Source organism: Acomys russatus, chromosome 20, assembly GCF_903995435.1.
Source record: "Acomys russatus chromosome 20, mAcoRus1.1, whole genome shotgun sequence".
Classification (NCBI taxonomy): domain Eukaryota; kingdom Metazoa; phylum Chordata; class Mammalia; order Rodentia; family Muridae; genus Acomys; species Acomys russatus.
Window position 1 is genome coordinate 26,630,787 of NC_067156.1, and position 18,313 is coordinate 26,649,099.

At 48.5% G+C, this 18,313-nt stretch overlaps 1 protein-coding gene across 1 annotated transcript; it reads left to right on the top strand.

Annotated features, from left to right (window-relative positions):
- Positions 1–2,759: 2,759 nt before the first annotated feature.
- Dele1 (DAP3 binding cell death enhancer 1) lies at positions 2,760–17,060 on the top strand. Its single transcript, XM_051163154.1, has 13 exons — positions 2,760–2,893; positions 3,580–3,694; positions 3,778–3,895; positions 6,276–6,423; positions 7,500–7,655; positions 7,893–7,981; positions 8,087–8,183; positions 11,113–11,255; positions 12,481–12,639; positions 12,725–12,817; positions 14,724–14,883; positions 15,726–15,953; positions 16,661–17,060. Exons 1-12 carry the CDS (start codon positions 2,863–2,865, stop codon positions 15,950–15,952), a joined length of 1,536 nt encoding a protein of 511 aa, XP_051019111.1. The 5' UTR covers positions 2,760–2,862; the 3' UTR covers position 15,953; positions 16,661–17,060.
- The last annotated feature ends 1,253 nt before the right edge of the window (positions 17,061–18,313 follow it).

Here is an 18,313-nt window from a genome sequence, read left to right on the forward strand (position 1 = left end):
GGACCAACTCGAAAGCGAACCTGTCTGAATCCGTCCAGCTAACCCCCCAGCTCGCTGCTCATGCTTCTGTTTAAAGTCCCCTGCTCAGCTGGGCATGGTAGCGCATGCCTGTAATCCCAGCACTTGGGAGGCAGAGGCAGAGGCAGGCAGATCACTGCTGGTTCGAGGCCAGCCTGATCTACAAAGCGAGTCTAGGATAGCCAAGGCTATACAGAGAAACCCTGTGTTGGAAAAACAAAAACAGACAAATAAAGTCCCCTGCTCACCGCCCTCCACTAGTATAGTTAACACTAATTTGTATCTCTTGGGCACTTTCTATGTCCCAGGACCTATGTAAACATTTATGTTGTTTTGACTCTCACAATTGTGTAAGGTATTGTTTCTGCTATTTTACAGGTAACAGGCTTAGTGTGCTTTAAGAACGCTGCAGCGATAACAAAGCTAGGAAACCAGAAAGCTGGTATTCAAAGCAGTATTTGTGGGACTAGAGCCCATTTGCTTTTTGTCAGTGCTAGAGAAGAGACTGAACTCGGCCTTGTCCAGGATAGGCCTGGCCTCTGACTCTGAGCTGTAACTTCAGCCGTACAGACTCTGTTCTTTCTTTCTGCGACAGGATCTCACTATAGGACTCAGAATGGCCTGGATTCATTATGTCTTGAATTTGTGATCCTCCTATCTTATCCTCCCCACTAGTGTCAGGTTCTAAGAACTCCTTTGTTTGTTTGTTTGTTTTTGTTTTTAGATAGGCTCTCAAGTAGCGCAGGCTAGCCTAGAACTACGTAGCTCAGGAATGACCTTGAACTACTGATCCTCCTATCTCCTCTCCTAAAGCCTCATGTCACCATACCCTACTTCAGTCTACTCTGAATGTACTGGAGCCACGTATTCTGGAAGGCCACAAATGCTTTTCATCAATCTGTCTTCTCAGATCCTAGATTGGTGGCTGGCATATGGCTCGAGATTGTTCAGCAGACAAACACAACTTTCACACCACATGCCTGGGTCTAAGAGTAGGTACACCCAGTACTGTTTTATCCCAGACACTTCCACCCACCTAAAAGTCATGTATTCCAGGGAAGGAAGGAGTGAGGAAGTCTCCACACCTTACATTCTTTTCACAGAATTCCAGAGTGGTCAAAGTGGGGCCAGTTTATAAATACCAACATTGGCTGCAACTGAACTGGAAGGCTCAGACAGAACAGGGCCTGTGACTCCTCGGGTATTTTTTTTAAAAAAGACTTATTTATTATTTATTAAGGATATAGCTTTTTGCCTGAATTTAGACCTGCAGGCCAGAAGAGGGGACCAGATCTCATTATAGATGGTTGTGAGTCACCATGTGGTTGCTGGGAATTGAACTCAGGACCTTTGGAAGAGCAGGCAGTGCTCTTAACCTCTGAGCCATCTCTCCAGTCCTCCTCAGGTATTTTGAAAGGAGCAGCCAATCAAACACCTCAGCCTGTCAGAATAAGAACAAATAGTCGAGACTGCTCCAGCTGAACCTATCCATGCCCAGAGGTCCAGACAACAGAATGCCAGCAGCGAGGGGGCAGGGAAATAGTGCTACACAGCTACCTGGGATCTCTTAACTCTGGCCCCCTCTCACTCCTCCTCCCCCAAGTTCTCCTAACTTTTTATTGACTTTGTGTCAGACCAAACCAGGATTCCTGGCTTAGAGGACAAAAAGAATTACAGGACTAGCCATGGTGACGAAGAACTGGAGATTATTAAGAATAACTTTAGGCCGGACATGGTGGCGCATGCCTTTAATTCCAACACTCAGGAGGCAGAGGTAGGGGGATCTCTGTGAGTTCGAGGCCAGCCTGGTCTACAAAGCAAGACCAGGGCAGCCAGGACTACAAGAGAAACGGTCTCAAAATAAAAAAACCCAAACAAGAATAACTTTAATATAGGCATTAAGGCTTAGAAGGCACACAAGGAAACAAAGGCAATACCAACGTGTAAATATGGACTCCTCAAGGGAGAGTAGCAATTGTCTTTGGATTAGCCATATACCTCTTTGGTGGTTAAGTTACAACTGAAAAATGGCGTGGTTAAGAACACTCCACTTGCTGGGCATGGTGGCGCACGCCTTTAATCCCAGCACTTGGGGGGCAGAGCCAGACAGATCTCTGTGAGTTCGAGGCCAACGTGGTCTTTTACAAAGCGAGCCCTGAACAGTGAAGGCTACACAGAGAAACCGTCTTGAAAAAAAAAAAAGACACTCCACTTCTCTCTCTTCTGCTAAGTGAATTTATAGGGTGGTTCGTTGGATGGAATTACAATCTAACAGTAAAACCAGGTGCCACTAGGGTTGCATAGGGTTCAGTACATGTCCTTTGCCTGTAAACTGGGGTTCTGGTGAAATTCTAGAGAAACAATAGTTTATGGCTGACAAGGGAAGGGAAAAAGGCCTTAAACAACTGTTAACTGTGCTGGAATTCTTGCCGGACCGCTGGCGAAGATTTGTCTTTCATTCCTGCCTCAGAAAGTGGACAGCCTAACGGTAGAGACAAAACCGGGCCAAAGCTAGAACCAGGGGAGCAAAACCTGCCCTGGGTACTTCGTTCCACCAATTGGCCACCATCCGGGATACGCGTACGCTCACGACTCCTGCAATGGCGACGACAGAGGACGACAACTCGGCCCTGGATCCGCATTACGTCCTTGTAGCTCTCACCTCGCCGGCGCCAAGCCCGCCCCATCCGTTACTTCCTCCCCACAGCGCCATCCTTCCGGCAGAGCTTCTTGCTGATTGGCTGGCTGAGGACTCGGCCACTGGAGACAGTGCAGCGTCCACTCTGGTCCCTGTCCCGTGGCCTCGATTTCTCGGCTGCGAGCTCTCTATGGTTCTGGCACGACATGTGGCGCCTGACGGGGCTCCTGGGGCGAGGTAGGGGTCGTCAGCAGGTCAAGTTCCAGCAGGCGATTGACTCGGAACTGCAGTGAGCAGCGATCGGTGGGAAGGCCACCATAGCGGCAGTGGGTGGGGTTAGACCCAGGGAAGGCGGGACATTGGGGGCGAGTCTCCATTTCAGGCGCTCGGGGCCGTTGGAATTGAGACGTGGTAGGATGAAGTAGGGGAGAAGGGTGGAGCTTAGATCCAGGGAGGTGGGTGGAGCTCTAGAAAGAGAGGAGTCAATGAGAGAAAGCCAATGGAAAGATGGGAGTTTAGAGACATGCGTCTAGTCTAGTGAGACTGTGTCCCTGTAGAAGTTTGGGTTCTAGAACAGAAGTTACCACTTGCGTCAGAACTCCGCGAGAACCTTTTCAAAATAAACATGCTTCATCCTTAGGGGTCTTGCTTTATTAGTTCAGGGTGGTGTTATCCCGGGTTCCCTAGTAAGCTAAAGATTTCTGTCTGTAACCTGGTTTAAGAACTACTGCAAGGGCTAGGGGGCCAGGCTCAGTGGTAGAGGACTTGCCTAAAATGTTGGGAGGTCTTCAGCAAACACTGCACAGATGTCAGTGATTCCTGGCCTTCTGGGGGAAGGCTCCCTCACGGACTGGAAGGAAGATTGTGGAGGCCATCGTTCTTCAGTCTATCCCTGTTTGAGTGACTGACGCTTGTTTCTACAGCTCTTCCCCGCCTGCTAGGACCTGGTTTCCAAGGGGTAACACCAAGGCCCACTAGTTCAGATGGGCCTCAGACGACCTCTACTACCCTGCTGCTCCCCAGGCCCAGCCTTGAAAGGTGAGAGACTTATATTGTGTCACACGTGGCCTTCTGCTCCCATTTTGTACAGAACTTAATAGATTTCTAATTGTACCATCTAGGTCAGGCTCTCATGGTCCAAAGAGGGACAGGGACCCAAAGTACCATGGCTGGAAAGATGCCTTCCACTGGGTGTCTGCTCATGTCTCCCCGAACACTCTGCGGGATGCCATCTCATGGGTAAGGCTTCCCCAGCCCCTGTCCTGTACCTTCAGCGTAGGCAAGAATGATCTTGCAAGGGGAAGTACCCCCACCCCACCCCAGAAACAAGGGCAAGATGGTGTTCGCGTGCAAGGCCTGTGACCCTGAGCGTACTCCCGGAAACATTGCTGTGCCTTCAGCCTCTGCAGTGCATTTAGTCTTCTCCGTTTGGTAGACATTTATTTAACACTTCTCAGCTAAGCACTAGGGACACAACAGAAAACAAGAAAGAGAGAATTCTGAACTGGGTGCTTTCAGTGGCACATGCTTTTCAGGAGGATTGCTGTGAGTTCAAGGCCAGCCTGGTCTACAAAGCTAGTCCAGGACAGCCAAGGCTACGTAGAGAAACCCTGTCTCTGAAAAAGAAAGAAAGAAAGAAAAAAGAAAGAAAGATTCTTGCCTTCATGGAGCTTAGTGTAAATGATAATAAATTTCTGATAGATAACATGACTTACCATTGAACTGTTAAACATGCATTATCTTGTTTAATATTTACAAAAGTCTTATAAGGGAAATTTAACCTTCATCTCATATACAAGGACACTCAGACTTTGGAATTGGAGTCACGTGGCTCTTTTTGTATTTGTTTGTTCATTTGTTTCCAAGACAGGGTTTCTCTCTGTTGCCTTGGCTGCCCTGGACTCAATTTGCAGACCAAGTTAGCCTCGAACTCACATCAAAGAACTCACATCAATCACCTGGCTCTGCTTCCCTGAGTGCTGGGATTAAAGGCGTGTGCCACCGCGCCCAGCTCTAGTTACATGCCTCTTAGGTTGAAGAACCAGATTTTATTGGCCCGATAGTCAAGCTGTACTCTACTTCATGGCTGCCTCACCAAGTATATCTTATAGAATCACCTAATCCTATGCCTACTGCATGAGAGCCACTCAGTAAATTATTTGTTGAACTAGATCTCTAAGATTGGGACTTCATCACAAATATTAGTTCTCATGCCAGGTGGTGGTGGTGCACACATTTAGTCCCAGCACTCTGGAGGCAGAGGCAGGTGCGTCTCTGAATTCCAGGCCAGCCTGGTCTAGAGAGTGAGTTCCAGGACGGCCAAGGCTACACAGAGAAACCCTGTCTCAGAAAACACACACTAGGTCTCCTACGGTAGAATCTTGACCCCACAAGCAGTGTTCCATGTAGAGACTGTAGCAATAAGGTATTCTGAATGCTACATCCCATCCTGATACTTGATGCTCTCTACTTTAGGCAAGTGACTTGACCCCTCTGAGTCTCACCTTTTTATTTTATATTTTAAAGTATTTTTTATCTAATGTGCATTAGTGTTTTGTCTTCATTTATATCTGTGTGAGGGGGTCAGATTCCCTGGAACTAGAGTTGCAAATAGTTGCGTGTTGCCATGTGGGTCCTGGGAATTGAACCCGGGTCCTCTGGATGAACAACCAGTGCTCCTAACTATTGAGCCATCTCTCCAGTCCCTGTCCCCCACTCCCTTTTAACGTATAATTAGGTGTCATCAGCAGAGCTGAACATGGACTATCTCTGTGGCTCTTTGGGTCTCTGTGGACTGGAGGCAGATTATACCATACAGAAAGGGGTACTTTTCCGTTTTGTCAAAGATCTGAGCCCTAGGTCAGTACCGCATGCCTGGAGGGGAAGCTTTTTAGTACTCTTCCCTCCGGGCTCTATGTAGCCCCTGGTTTTTTTCTTCTTGGGGTTTAACATAATTGTTAGGTTATTGTATTTGTTTCTCAGTGTGTTTGGGTTTTGTCTTTTTCAACAAAAGATACAAATGTCATGAGGGCACAGATGCTGTCTGACTTACTTGCTATAGCATGTAGTTCCTGTTGCAACAAAGAAGTATTGGGGTGTCTCCAGCACAGCACAGGAAGATAGGGGTGAACAAGCAGCGCCTGGGATAGGAGATAGCTCAGCTGTTCTGTGTCACCTTCTCTAACTTCCACTTGTACATATGTGCTCTTGTGCCTTAGTTGGGGACTCCAACTTGTCCCTATATTTTTAGGCTAAGCTCCAATTTACCCCAGCGTCTTTATGGCCTACCTAGATCCTTTTAGTCTCTCACTTGCTAGCACATGCATTCAGCATGCATTTTTTCCCCCAGGTACCTATTCTCATGTAACACTACCCTGGGCTCCAGGGATACCAGAATGTGCATGGGCCATGGGCCCTGCCTCTGCCATGCTTACAAACTAAATAGGAGTGACAGACCCTAAGTGAATAATTGAAAAGGACTGCAGAACACCAAAGGCCAGGCTCAAGTACTGTGAAAGTACATGGTGTGGAGCCGCCCCAGTTAGTCAGGAAAGGCTACCGAGCAGATGGTGATTGACTGGTGGGGGCTATGTTACTGATGTACCGCTTTCTTTCCCAGGGCACTCTGGCCGTGCTGGGCTTGCACCTGGCAAGGCAGATCCACTTCCACGCACCCCTGGTAGGAGGACCCCAGCCAGCTGAACACTGCTCTTGGCACAGTGCCCTTAACCGCTTCCTCCCCTCTTCCTGGTGGCACCCATACGCCTGTGAGTTCTCGACCCTCAAGGGGCACTTGAGGCAGGCGGGGAGTTTCTCTTGGCCAGGAAGTGTCTCTGGCCACACCTCAGGAAAAGAGCCATCAGCAGCTCCTTGCCTTTCCTATCAGAAGTCAGAGGAAGAGGAGTGTGGGGAAGGGCTGTCCACACTGGGTGTGGTCATGCCTGTTCCTCAGTGCTCCTCAGTGTCCTTCTATCACCTCCCAGAGAGGAAGCCCCATGGCCTAGGCTACTGTAGACCATGGGTGTGGCTTCCTGCCCAATCCTCAACTAATTGGGTTCAGCCCTGCAATCACTCATCAGCAACTGAATCTATTGAGTGTGTATTTTGGTTTGCATGCAGAAAGCATAGAGCCTCAAGATTGAGGCAGTCTGGAGTCAGAGTGTAAAAATTCTAATCCCAGCCAGGCATGGTGGCATACACCTTTAATCCCAGCACTTGGGAGGCAGAGACAGGCAGATGTCTGTAAATTCAAGGCCAGCCTGGTCTACAAAGCTAGTCCAGGATAGCTAGATCTACACAGAGAAACTGTCTGGGGAAGTTCTAATCCTACATCAACTACTTACTAACTATTCTTGTGTATCTAAAGAAATCAGTTTTTAATATCCCTGTGCCTCAGTTCCTTCATCCGGAAAATGGAGTAATAATAAATGTTACCACCAAATGAGGTTATTTTGTGTCAAGGACTTAGCACATCACCTAGCACATAGTATGCACTTGGTCACTATTGGTTGGAGTATTAGTTCTTGTCCTATGAGAACAGATTGTCGGCGTTAGCATTAAGCAGAAAGCTGGGTGCTAGGCTACAATGGTGAATGAGGCAGGCACTCCCTACCACTGCAAGAATTCAAGTGATCTGTGCTCAGGATGGGAGGTCAGCCAAAGTATGGATCCCTGTGGAGAAAGGCCAGTCACGGGAGAGGAAGAGTGGGAGGAAGGTGTCTCAGAGGGTTCACGATTTTTCCTCTGGCCTCTCAGATCTCAGAGAGGACTGACTGGCAAGCCCTTACCCCCTCCCCCCCCAAAACTGACCCCTTTCTCGCCTAACCTTGCTGCCTCTCCCCAGCGCTTCGGAGGCACGTTCTTCCAAGGCCTGACTGTACAGCTCCCAGGGACATTGGCCTCAGGCAACCAAGGCTGGGCCAGGAAGAAGCCTCAGCTCGGCCCCAGTGTGTTCCTGCAGACAGCTCCCTGACAGCTGGCCTGAACCTACCTGAGGAAGGTTCGACCTCATCTAATACCTACAGTTGGGGAGGGGCAGGATGGACCTAACACCCACAGAAGGGGGAGGGGGTTACCTGTGTGTCCAGGTAACCAAATGTCATTCCTGTGAGGCCTCTTGCTTTCTGGGGTGACTTGAGAGTTACTAGACACAGACAGGGCAGACTGGGAGAGAAAAGAAGGGAGAAGTCGTACCCTTCTCCCCCTGACCACCCGGGTGTCGGCCTGTCCCTTACAGAGCCCAGTGACTTTGGCTTCCTGCATGCCAGCGAGGACTTCACATCCCAGGCACAGGCAGCTGAGGCCCACCCCGCTGGAGAAAAAAATGTACGGTCCAGGTTTGGTACCCTGGATGCCACTCCACTCTTGGGGCGGGTGGAGACCGAAGTGAACTGCATCTTGAAGCTGCTTTCTGTTTCTTCCCCACTCCAGGAACAAGACAAGCCCAAGGCTCTTCCCCTAGAGGAGGCTGTGATGTCCATCCAGCAACTCTTTCAGCTCAGCGTTGCCATCGCTTTCAACTTCCTGGGTATCTGGTTCCCTGCCTCAAGGCAGGAGGATGAGGAGATGGAAAGGGCATTGGGTGGCTGGAATATAGTCAGAGTAGGGAATGGTTTAAACAAGAGAGGTTTATCTTCTTTCTGGTAGGTAGACCAGATGTGGCATAGTGGTTCAGTGGGGCCAGGAACCCATCCTTATTCATATGTGTTCGCCAATCTTTTTATTTTTTTGAGACAGGGTTTTCTCTGTGTAACAGTCTTGGCTGTCCTGGGACTCCACTCTGTAGACAAAGCTGGCCTAGAACTCAGAGATCCACTTGCCTCTGCCTCCTGAGTGCTGAGATTAAAGGCATGTACCACCACCACCTGGCTTGTTCAGCCAGTCTTAAAACTAGCTCCCATCTTGAGTTCTGTATTAGTGTTCCAGCTCCGGCCCTCCTGTATATATTCTTGACAGCTGGGAGGAAGGAGCCAGTAAACTAGAGGACTACTCCTTTCCTTTAAGGGCATGACCTTGAAGTTGCCCTTCATGGGGGTACATAAGCCACAGGTAGGCTTATAAGCCATCTGTTATAGAGGAGGCTGAGAAGTGTCTTCAGTTGAATGGCCATGTGCGTCCTTGAAAATTCTGTCCTGTGTAGGCAGTAGAAAATTATTTTAGAGGACACCCAGCATTCTGCCACACTTAGCAGAGAGCAGGTTCCTGCAGTTTGCAGCAGGCCCCAGGTGCATAATGGGTAGGAATCCTTATTAAATCTAGGAACTCCTCATGACTCTGCTATTTGTCCTGGTTCTGTGGTGACCTGGCTCATGTCTCAAGCCACCTAAGGTGAAACCCCGAGTTCCCAGCAGCACCTGTTGAGAGGCCGGGGGTCATTCAGGTGTATTTACTGTACATTTGTTCACTGTGTGCTAGCCCCTGCTCTGTGTTCTGGAGATACTGGTGCTTCTCTACTCTCATAGTGTCCACGTGTGAATTAAAGGATGGTAAACAGTAAGCTGGAATGGTAGAGTGGCGAATAACCTCAGTTCCAGCACTCTGCGGGCAGTGGCAAGCAGATCTTTTGAGTTGGAGGCCAGCCTGGTCTATATAGTGTGTTCCAGGAGAGCCAGGGCTACATAAAGAGGCCCTGGTTCAAAAAAGAGAAACATTAAGCTGGCAAATAAAAAGAATTTCGGATGATAAATGTTATGAAATAATCGAACAAGAGGATGTTTTAGTAACTTAGGCAAGGAACAACTTTTCATGTAGAAGTATGCTGACAGGGAGAGCCTTGAGCTAAGCCTGGCTGACCAAAGCAGGCTGCTCTGGTTCCCATCTGGAGAAAGCTTCCCAGTAGAAGGAAAAGTGAGAGCAAAAGCCATGAGGCAGCATTGAGTTTTACTTGTTAAGGGACAAAGGAGAGGTGAGTGTGGCTGGAACTCAGCCATCGCAGGAAGGACGGGAGGATGAAGTCAGAAGCACGCAGGAGCCAGGTCCAGTAAGGTTTTCTGAGCCCAGAAAGAGAGGAGGGATTTTGTGAGACAGGAAGACACTGTGGAGGAGGAAGAAGGGTGGTCACGTGATCTGACTGACTTCCAAAGATCAGTGTGGCTGTTTACAGACCAGCGTGGATGGAGCTGGGCCAGAAGAGAAACAGGAGACCAGGCTGGAAGACTTGCAAAGAACTAAGCAAGATGTGGTGTGGGCTTAGCTGTGACTAGAGGAAGCAGAGGGCAGAGGAGCAGAGGGATCCGGGTTCCTCTTGCTGAGCAGCGCTGCCACTCACCCTTGTGTCTCCTGTCTCCTTCCCAAGGACAGAGGAAGGACTCTGCTCTGTGGACAGTGACTTTTCAGGAAGCAGGGAAGTAAGTTTAAGTAACTCTGCTTGCCGAGTGGTATGCAACTTTTTCCTGTTTGGCTTTTTGAGATTTTTTGAGGGGCAGGTTCTTCTCAGAACCCTCTTGCCCATTCCTCCATTCATATATTCATTTATTCAGCAAATGCTGAGCCCTGTGGCGGAACACAAAGGCAGCACAAGCTATAATCATATTTTGCATTTATGTAGAATTTTCATCCCGTGCAAAATTACTTCTCCGTTCTTGTTCTGCCTGCCTCGAGGATTTTACAGTATAATTGAGGAGACAGGGCTTTATTCTTTTGTGCCAGCTGCGTCCATAGACAAAGGTTTGGTATATTAGGAAAGTGCTAAAAACGAGTTTAAACCCTGAGTGTGGTCTGAGGTTCTAGAGCAGAAATGACGGGAGGCCGGTGATAGACACAGAACACAACGTCTCAGGCAGGAGACAGTTGGAGCGAAGATGAAAACTGACAAAGTTGAGTCCTTCCTTTTCCCTTAACACCTGGGCAAAGCCTCCTGCCTCCTGAAAAGGACTTCAGAGTTAGCATGTCAGGCAGGTGTTGGGCTGGCTTCTGTAAAAGACTAGCTGAGCAGGATCACCTGTGGGATTCAAGCACTCTGTGGAAACCCTCTTTGGCTAACATAAGCCCAAGATCTCTGGGATCTCTTGACCCGTTGAGCCTTAGGGGGTTGGGAATCAAGGAAAGTCCAGAGACCCAGGGGCCAGTGCTGATAGTGTTTCAAGGTCGGTGCTATCAGAATATACTTAAGGGTTCTTTTCTCTCTGTGACAAGCTTCTCGGCCTGATTAAGAGTCACACTCCAGACAAAGTCTCATTGGTGGGCGCACAGGCATATTGATTGTACAGCCCAGAGGAGGGGTTGTTCCCAAAGGGCAGCCAGAACTATTGGCCAGATCAGCAAGCAGAGCCATCACATCTCTGGCACGGAGCCCTCCAGCCCCACCACCATTTCTCTGGCAGCAGTGAGCCCCGCTGGAAAAGTAAATGCTGCACACGTGAAGAAAGGCATTCTGGGAGGAGATGAGCAGCCATGAGGGTCTGGTTGAGGCTGTAGAAGGTCACAGTGGGAACTGTGTACTCCATGCTCGCCTACAGGGACAGAGAACGTAAAGACGGGGGACTACATGGCAGCCTTCTCCTACTTCCAGAAAGCCGCAGACCGTGGCTACAGCAAAGCACAGTACAATGTGGGCTTGTGTCTGGAGCATGGCAGAGGCACCCCCAGGGACCTCAGCAAGGTACAGTTCCTCCCCAGACCCTGTGAGTTCAAAAAGCAGAAGAGGTCAATAGTCCGCTCCTCTCCCTGACTCTGTTGGAGCCCAGCTATGATTCCAAAGCAAGACATTCCTAACTGACAGCAATGCACTCAGAGCCAGGTGCGGCTGCACACACCTGTAATCCCAGCACTCAGGAGGCAGAGGCAGGCGGATCTACGAGTTCGAGGCCAGCCTGGTCTACAAAGAGAGTCCAGGACAGCCAAGGCTACACAGAGAAAGCCTGTGTCCAAAAGCAAAAACAAAGAAAGAAAGAAAGAAAAAAAGACAAAAGAAAAGTACTCAGGGAAGGCAGACATTTTGCCTTCCTTTGCAACTGTATTCTCAGAGCCTAGATTGTGCCTTGACAAAGAAATTAATTTTAAGATAGAAAGACAAGTATGCAAGGGTGTCATATGTAAAATATTTTGTTGAGCTGTATGTGAAAGGAAAGGGGAAAATCAACTTACTGTTCTTATATGTCTTTGGGACCTTAATGATATATCAGGTCTATATCAACAGGGAAGGACATTCATAGTGTACTGTTTTGTCTTTCACTGTATGAGTGTATATTCATACTTAAATGTATAGGGCTAGAGTTGGCTCAGGAGTTGAGGACTAGCTGCTCTTTCAGAAGACTCAGGTTTGATTCCCAGCACCCACAATGTGGCTCACAACCAGCTATTACTCGGGTTCTAGGAGATCTGACATCCTCTTTGGCTTCCACAGGCACTGTACAAATGTGGTGTACACACATACATGCAGGCAAAATACCCATGGACACAATAAAATCAACTATACACACACACACACAATATAGTCATATACAAACATACATGTGTAAATTTATACAAAGAATCGTCTTAATTGAGCATTGTAACACACACTTGTAATTCCATCACTCTGGAGGTTGAGGCAGGAGGATTTCCACACTGGCCAATCTGGGCTCTATAGGTAGTAACAGGCTGCAGGAACTCTATGTCAAGACTTCATCTCAAAAAAGACAATAGATCAAAAACTGATACTTTTTAGGAGATAGGATATTTTAGGATGTTACATTTGTATTTTGGGTTACCAGTTAAATTTTGACTTACCAGCATTTACCTGACTAACCTACAATGACTGTGTATTTATTTGAATGATTTTTAAAACTTCATTCAAAGAAAGAGGCAAGTTGCGTGCATACTGATTATTTCTCCCATTGCCCTAGGCGATCCTCTTTTACCACCTGGCTGCCATCCAGGGCCATAGCTTGGCTCAGTACCGCTATGCCCGGTGCTTGTTGCAGAGTCCAGGCACTTTGTCAGACCCCGAGCAGCAGAGGGCAGTGTCTATGCTGAAGCAGGCTGCAGACTCTGGCTTAACAGAGGTGAGTGCCCTGGTGGGGTTGATTCTAAGTGAGGTACATGGAGCCTGAAAGTGAACAAGATGCCCTTTTCCTTCCTCCCCAACAGGCCCAAGCTTTCCTTGGGGTGCTTTTTACCAAGGAGCCACACCTGGATGAGCAGAGGGCTGTGAAATACCTTTGGCTGGCAGCCAGCAATGGGGTAAGTATGAGATCTCTGGTTCATGCATGTTAGGGATCAAGTCTGAGAAGAAAAGGGATTTGGGAAATGGTTCTGAGCTCTGGCCTTACAATATGTTTTCCGGGAGCCTTGGGCTGATTCAATAATGCTATCAATAGTGCTATTCAATAATGTCATGGTTTCCACTGCCCCACTCTGCGACCTTGGACAAGGCCACTGGGGTGCTGATCTTTTTTTTTTTAAAGATGTATTTATTATGTATACAGTGCTCTGCCTGCATGTACACCTGCAGGCCAGAAGAGGGCATCAGATCACATTATAGATGGTTGTGAGCCACCATGTGGTTGCTGGGAATTGAACTCAGGACCTCTGGAAGAACAGTCAGTGCTCTTAACCTCTGAGCCATCTCTCCAACCCTGGGGTGCTGATCATAAAGGTGGGGAGATGGCTCAGCTGAAGTTGGAACTACCTGTTCTCTCAGACATTGCGAAGTGTGACACATCAGGGCGGCTGCCACCAGCCACCCGACCTGTTGCTGCACATTCCCCATATATTAGCCATCGCTTCTTGATTTACCTTTTAAAAAAGTATGAAGTGCCCACCTTAACGTCTGCTACTTCACAGGGTTGATGGAAGTGTCAGACCAAGGTATGAGAGTTCTCTAAGTGGTGCCCATAACTAGCGACCATGTGGGGAAGTCAGATACGTGGAGAAAGGGGATACCGGTTGTCTGGCGTGGTGTTGGCATTCAGGTGGCATTGCCCAGTTTGTTCCACAGGAAATCTGGGCGTTGATGAGGAATGCCAGGGGGGTGACTTCTTGGATCTCAGGAGCACTAGGTGAAAATGCCAGGGTGATCTGTGGTTCATCGGATTCCTCCAGTGGTTTGGAGCAGTATGTGTGTTCACTTGCACCTGGAAGGGTCCGGAGTCCTGGACTGGAGCAGGCAGTGTGCGCAGTGCCATTTCCCTGCATAGGCCACTACTGCTTCTCTTTGTTCTTTGGCTGGCAGGCTGACAGCATTATTGAATCAGAATCTTTACCCATAGCCACTCTATGCTGCCCATAGTATGTGTGATACCTGACAGAAGAGGGCGGCTAGGCCAGCCAGTGACCACACTGACTGCTTTTCCTCTGGAAGAGTGGGCCTGGTGTCCAGATGCCCACTGGCCTCCTAGGGTAAGGCCAGCATGCTAAACGGAGGGGCGTACACAGGGGCTGTGTTGGGGTACAGCCCTTCCACTCTTGAACTTTTCAGAAACTAGGTCACTCAGAGCTTCTACTGAGCAGTGCTATGGGGGTAGGGCTTACATATGCCTGTTGCTATGTTCTGCCCTGGCCTGTAGCGCCAAATCTACTGTATTTATTATAGACTTTACCCTGCATATCGCATACGTGGGGACAGAGTATGTGGCTGAAACTTGTGGAACATATAGGAGAAATGGGACCATGGTTGGGAGGCTATAGATTTTTTTTTTTTTTAAATTGGGGGATTCAATATGCTAAAAGCTCTCTAGAAGGGGAAGAGAGCTCAGTGGTGTGAGTAGCCAGAGGGGAGTGTGATGCTAGAGCAAATATTTCTCCTGTTACCCAGAGCCAGGGCCTCTGAGGGAGGCAGATCTGGCTTTGGGAAACCTCCCTGCAGGCTGGCCTTCTGCTCTGTCACTTTTCCTTTCCATCTAGGGACAAACTGTTCTGTGGTCTTTTTCATCCAGTCCCAGCAAGAGAAGCCCTCACGCTGGCAGGGTCTAATCTCCCCAGGCAGAGGAGCCTGACTCCTCGGGCACGCACTGGGCCACTAGCATTTCATGGTTAAGGAGCTTGGAATGTGCAGGCCGCATGGATGAAGGCCCAGCATGCCTACCTGGCTCCGCCTCGCTACTTGCTGAGCATTCTGGTTCTTCAGTGTGTCTGTCTTCTCCTTTAGGACTCTCAGAGCAGATTCCACTTGGGAATTTGCTATGAGAAGGGTCTCGGTGTACAGAGGAATGTGGGAGAGGCTGTGAAATGCTACCAGCAGTCGGCAGCTATGGGGAGCAAACCCGCCCAGAAAAGGCTTCGGACCCTCTTTAGCGTGGAGATAGCAGGTAATGCAAGTCAAGACCTTAGTCCGTCCAAGCTTAGTGCCCTGGGATAAAAAAAAAATCGCAGGTCCCAGTGGTCTCAGGTCTCCATGTGAGTCCTGGCCCTAGTGGTAGGTAGAAGGCTAGCTTTCAGAGCGAAGTAAACTTGTGTTTTGTCCTCTGCTAACCCTGAACTTGGACTCCATGCTTTTCAGCTGTAGTTTCTTATCCAGCAATCAGAGAAACAGTAGAACTTAACTCCTTAGCTTGTTGTAAGCACTAAGTTTCAGGAAAATAAAGGTCTTAGCACAAGTAGCCATGGTGGTGCATGCCAGAAGCTATAAAATTTGGGATGCTGGGGCATATGTTCCAAGGTTGCCTTGGTAACATAGCAAGATACTGCCTTAAAAAAAAAAAAAAAGCATAGCAGAGTGTAGCACACAGTAAGTATTCAATAAACCAATAAATGATGGTGGTTGTCATGGCTTTTTAGGAGAGCCAATGTCTTGAGGCTGCCTGAGCTACCTTTCTAGGGCTTTGAGAACCCAACTCACTTTTGAGTCACTGGAGCTGACTCCATTAACAAGGCCAGGGGAGCCAGGTCCTCTGAAAAGCCCCTGTCCCACAGCCATGATGGGACACGCATTTAATCGAGGGCAAAGGAAGGTACATTTCTGAGTTCAAGGTCAGTATAATCTACACAGTGTTCCAGGACAAAAGGACGAGAGAGAGAGAGAGAGAGAGAGAGAGAGAGAGAGAGAGAGAGAGAGAGAGAGACACTAACAACTAACAAACTAAAACTAAAACTAACAAAGTCCCTGCACTGAAAACTGCTTGAGTAAGCATTGCTGTCATCTCTTTTGTAGCCCCAGGCCCCGGCCATCTGGCCACTACAGGATTGAAGTCTTTCTCGAGCCCCTCCCTCTGTACCCTGAACCCCCTGTTGGCAGGTGCCTCCGGCCTCCCTCGTGCCTCAAGCACTGGGAGCCTTGGCCTCCTCTGCAGAAGTGGCCATCTTGGAACCAACAGTGGTGCCCCCAGCAGGGCCATACCGTCCTTGGAAAGGAGTCTTGTGAGACTGGGTTTCGGCTAAGGTGAGATTAAAGCAGCCCTGGCAATGCCTCGTGGGCTAGGAAGAGGATGGGCTGAAGGTCGGGTGGCAAAGACTGGGTGTTAGTGTCCCTTCTTAGGGTAGCAGTTCTGGTTGGTGCTCCGGTGGCACCTATTTCAAGTGCATGGCTAACTTGGGGCCTTTTTTCCACTTGAGCCTTGAACACAGCAAAAATATTCCTTCAGTGACCCCAGAGACCCCCTGCTTGTCACCTTCACCTTTAATTTTTGAGCAAATAACTAACTTCTGTACCTGTGCCTCAGTTTCCTCACCCTTAGATACCATAGTTTGCCAACAACCTTTGATGTATACATGCCCTTGGTGTTTTACAGGAATTTTTTGTGGCATGAAATTAAGATGCTTTGCTTTAGTGACATGCTTAATATATAATGCCAAATATAATAAACATGCTGGCCTGAAGTTCTTCTGCACTTGTAAACAAAGAGAACCTTAAAAAAAAAATTAGGGAATTGACATAAAACAGATGTCAAATGGAGAGCAGACCCAAAAAGGTGGCAGAAGTGTGGAGATGTTCCCATGAGTGGTTGAAGCTTGGGGAATCCTGAGTAGCACCAACATTGTCACCTTGTCCATTCCAATGATCTCGTGATCATTTTCATCTTTGATGTGGGAGGGAGGGGTAGCCTGAGTGCTTACATGTGTCTGGTTTTTTTTGTTTTTTTTTTTCAGACCTCCACCTTAATGATGGAGCCTGAGAGTTCTCCGAGACCACAACTTGAATCCCAAAGAAGAGGCCAGTTAGCTACTCACCTTCCCAGAACCCATCAGCATCTCCTCAGCACCATAAAGAAGAGATAAGAACGTGTGTAAAGACCCAGGCTCTGGCGCTGCCACCTGGAAGCAGTGACCTGTTTTTTCCAACATTGTTCCCTCAGTTGTAGACCAAGGGCAGCAGCGTGTGCCCCCTGCCTTAAAGGACTGAGGTGCAGCCATTTTACTGCAGAAAGGACCTTACTCCTTGCTTAGGTTCCTGAAGCCAGAGTGGTGCCTGCAGTTCCATGGCCTTAAGAGTCACCAGGCAGCCGGTCATGGTGGCGCACGCCTTTAATCCCAGCACTTGGGAGGCAGAGGCAAGGAGATCTCTGTAAGTTCGAGTCCACGACAGTTAAGGCTACACAGAGAAACCCTGTCTCGGAAAAAAAAAAAAGTCACCAGGCAGCTGGCCATGGTGGCCCATCCCTTTGATCCCAACACTCAGGAGGCAGAATCAGGCAGATCTCTATGGGTTCCAGGGTAGCCAAGGCTATTACAGAGAAACCATGTCTTGAACCACCACCACCATCAAAAAAAAAAAAAAAAAAAAGAGGATGAGGTCTAGCCTAGACTTCTGGTCTACCAGTGCACACTGCAGTGTTATTTGAAATTATTGTCACCCTGCAAACATGGGGGGATCAGTAAAGATTAGCCATGTGGAATCTTGGAGCCAGAGAGTAGAGGCCATGAGTCCTTTTTTGGGAAAGGTCAGCTAGGACCATACAAGTGCTTAATAAAACAGATGGTGGATTGTCTCTTAGTCTTGCCTTTGCGTGTGCTGGGGAGAGCCAGGGAGATGGGCAGGGGAGCTGGAAGCTGAGGCTCCATCCTCTTCTCTAAACTCTCCATTAACCAATTTAAAGGGTCTTAAAAGCTCTCCAAGAGAGAGACTTTGAAAAAAAAAATTACTTCTGAGTCAACGCTAATGACTCCAATTACTGAATTTGTGAATAGCTGTTCCCTAGCTTCTGGAAATTAGCCCAAGTTCAATAGCAGAAATGTGATTGTGAGTAGGGGGTGGGAGGAACTGAGGACCAGCTCCACTCCCTGCACTCCCCCACAACTATCTCCTTGCCTGGCCAGCCTGGTCAGTTCAAAGATAGAAGACTTTGGTTGGGAAGGTAGCGCATTTTCTTTCTTTCTTTTCTTTTCTTATTTTTTTTGGTAGTGCATTTTCTGCTGCCCACCCCTACCTCTCTCAGCTTCTGTGAGCTCTTAGCGACAGCGTGCCAGCACCTTCCTTCCCCTGAAGCCCTAGTGTCTTCCCTGTTCCCTGCTTCCTTCTCAGATTTGCCCTATACACCGACTTCACCTCCATTGGACACCTTACATGCTGCCTTCCACAGAGCATGCTCCTTAGACGGGGCCACTGAGAACAGTGTCCCATGCAAAAGTGAAGCCCTGCAGTATACTAACCTCTGCTGCAAAAATAAGTAAGAAAGGTTGCTGTGGTCGAATGAGTTTGAGAGGCGATGCCCTAGTCGGCCCCTTTTCAATAGGTTCACACATCAGAATAGTCAGTTCCCAGAAATCCTCAGTAAGATGAAGGTTCATCACGGAGACAACAGA

What these genes read in the sequence shown, in the direction of transcription:
- Dele1 (XM_051163154.1), top strand. Translation starts at nt 2,863, where the DNA reads ATGTGGCGCCTGACGGGGCTCCTGGGGCGAG. An exon ending in CCCAGGCCCAGCCTTGAAAG is followed by an intron (nt 3,695 to 3,777) that starts GTGAGAGACTTA and finishes TGTACCATCTAG; the next exon opens with GTCAGGCTCTCATGGTCCAA. An exon ending in CAGACTCTGGCTTAACAGAG is followed by an intron (nt 12,640 to 12,724) that starts GTGAGTGCCCTG and finishes CCTCCCCAACAG; the next exon opens with GCCCAAGCTTTCCTTGGGGT.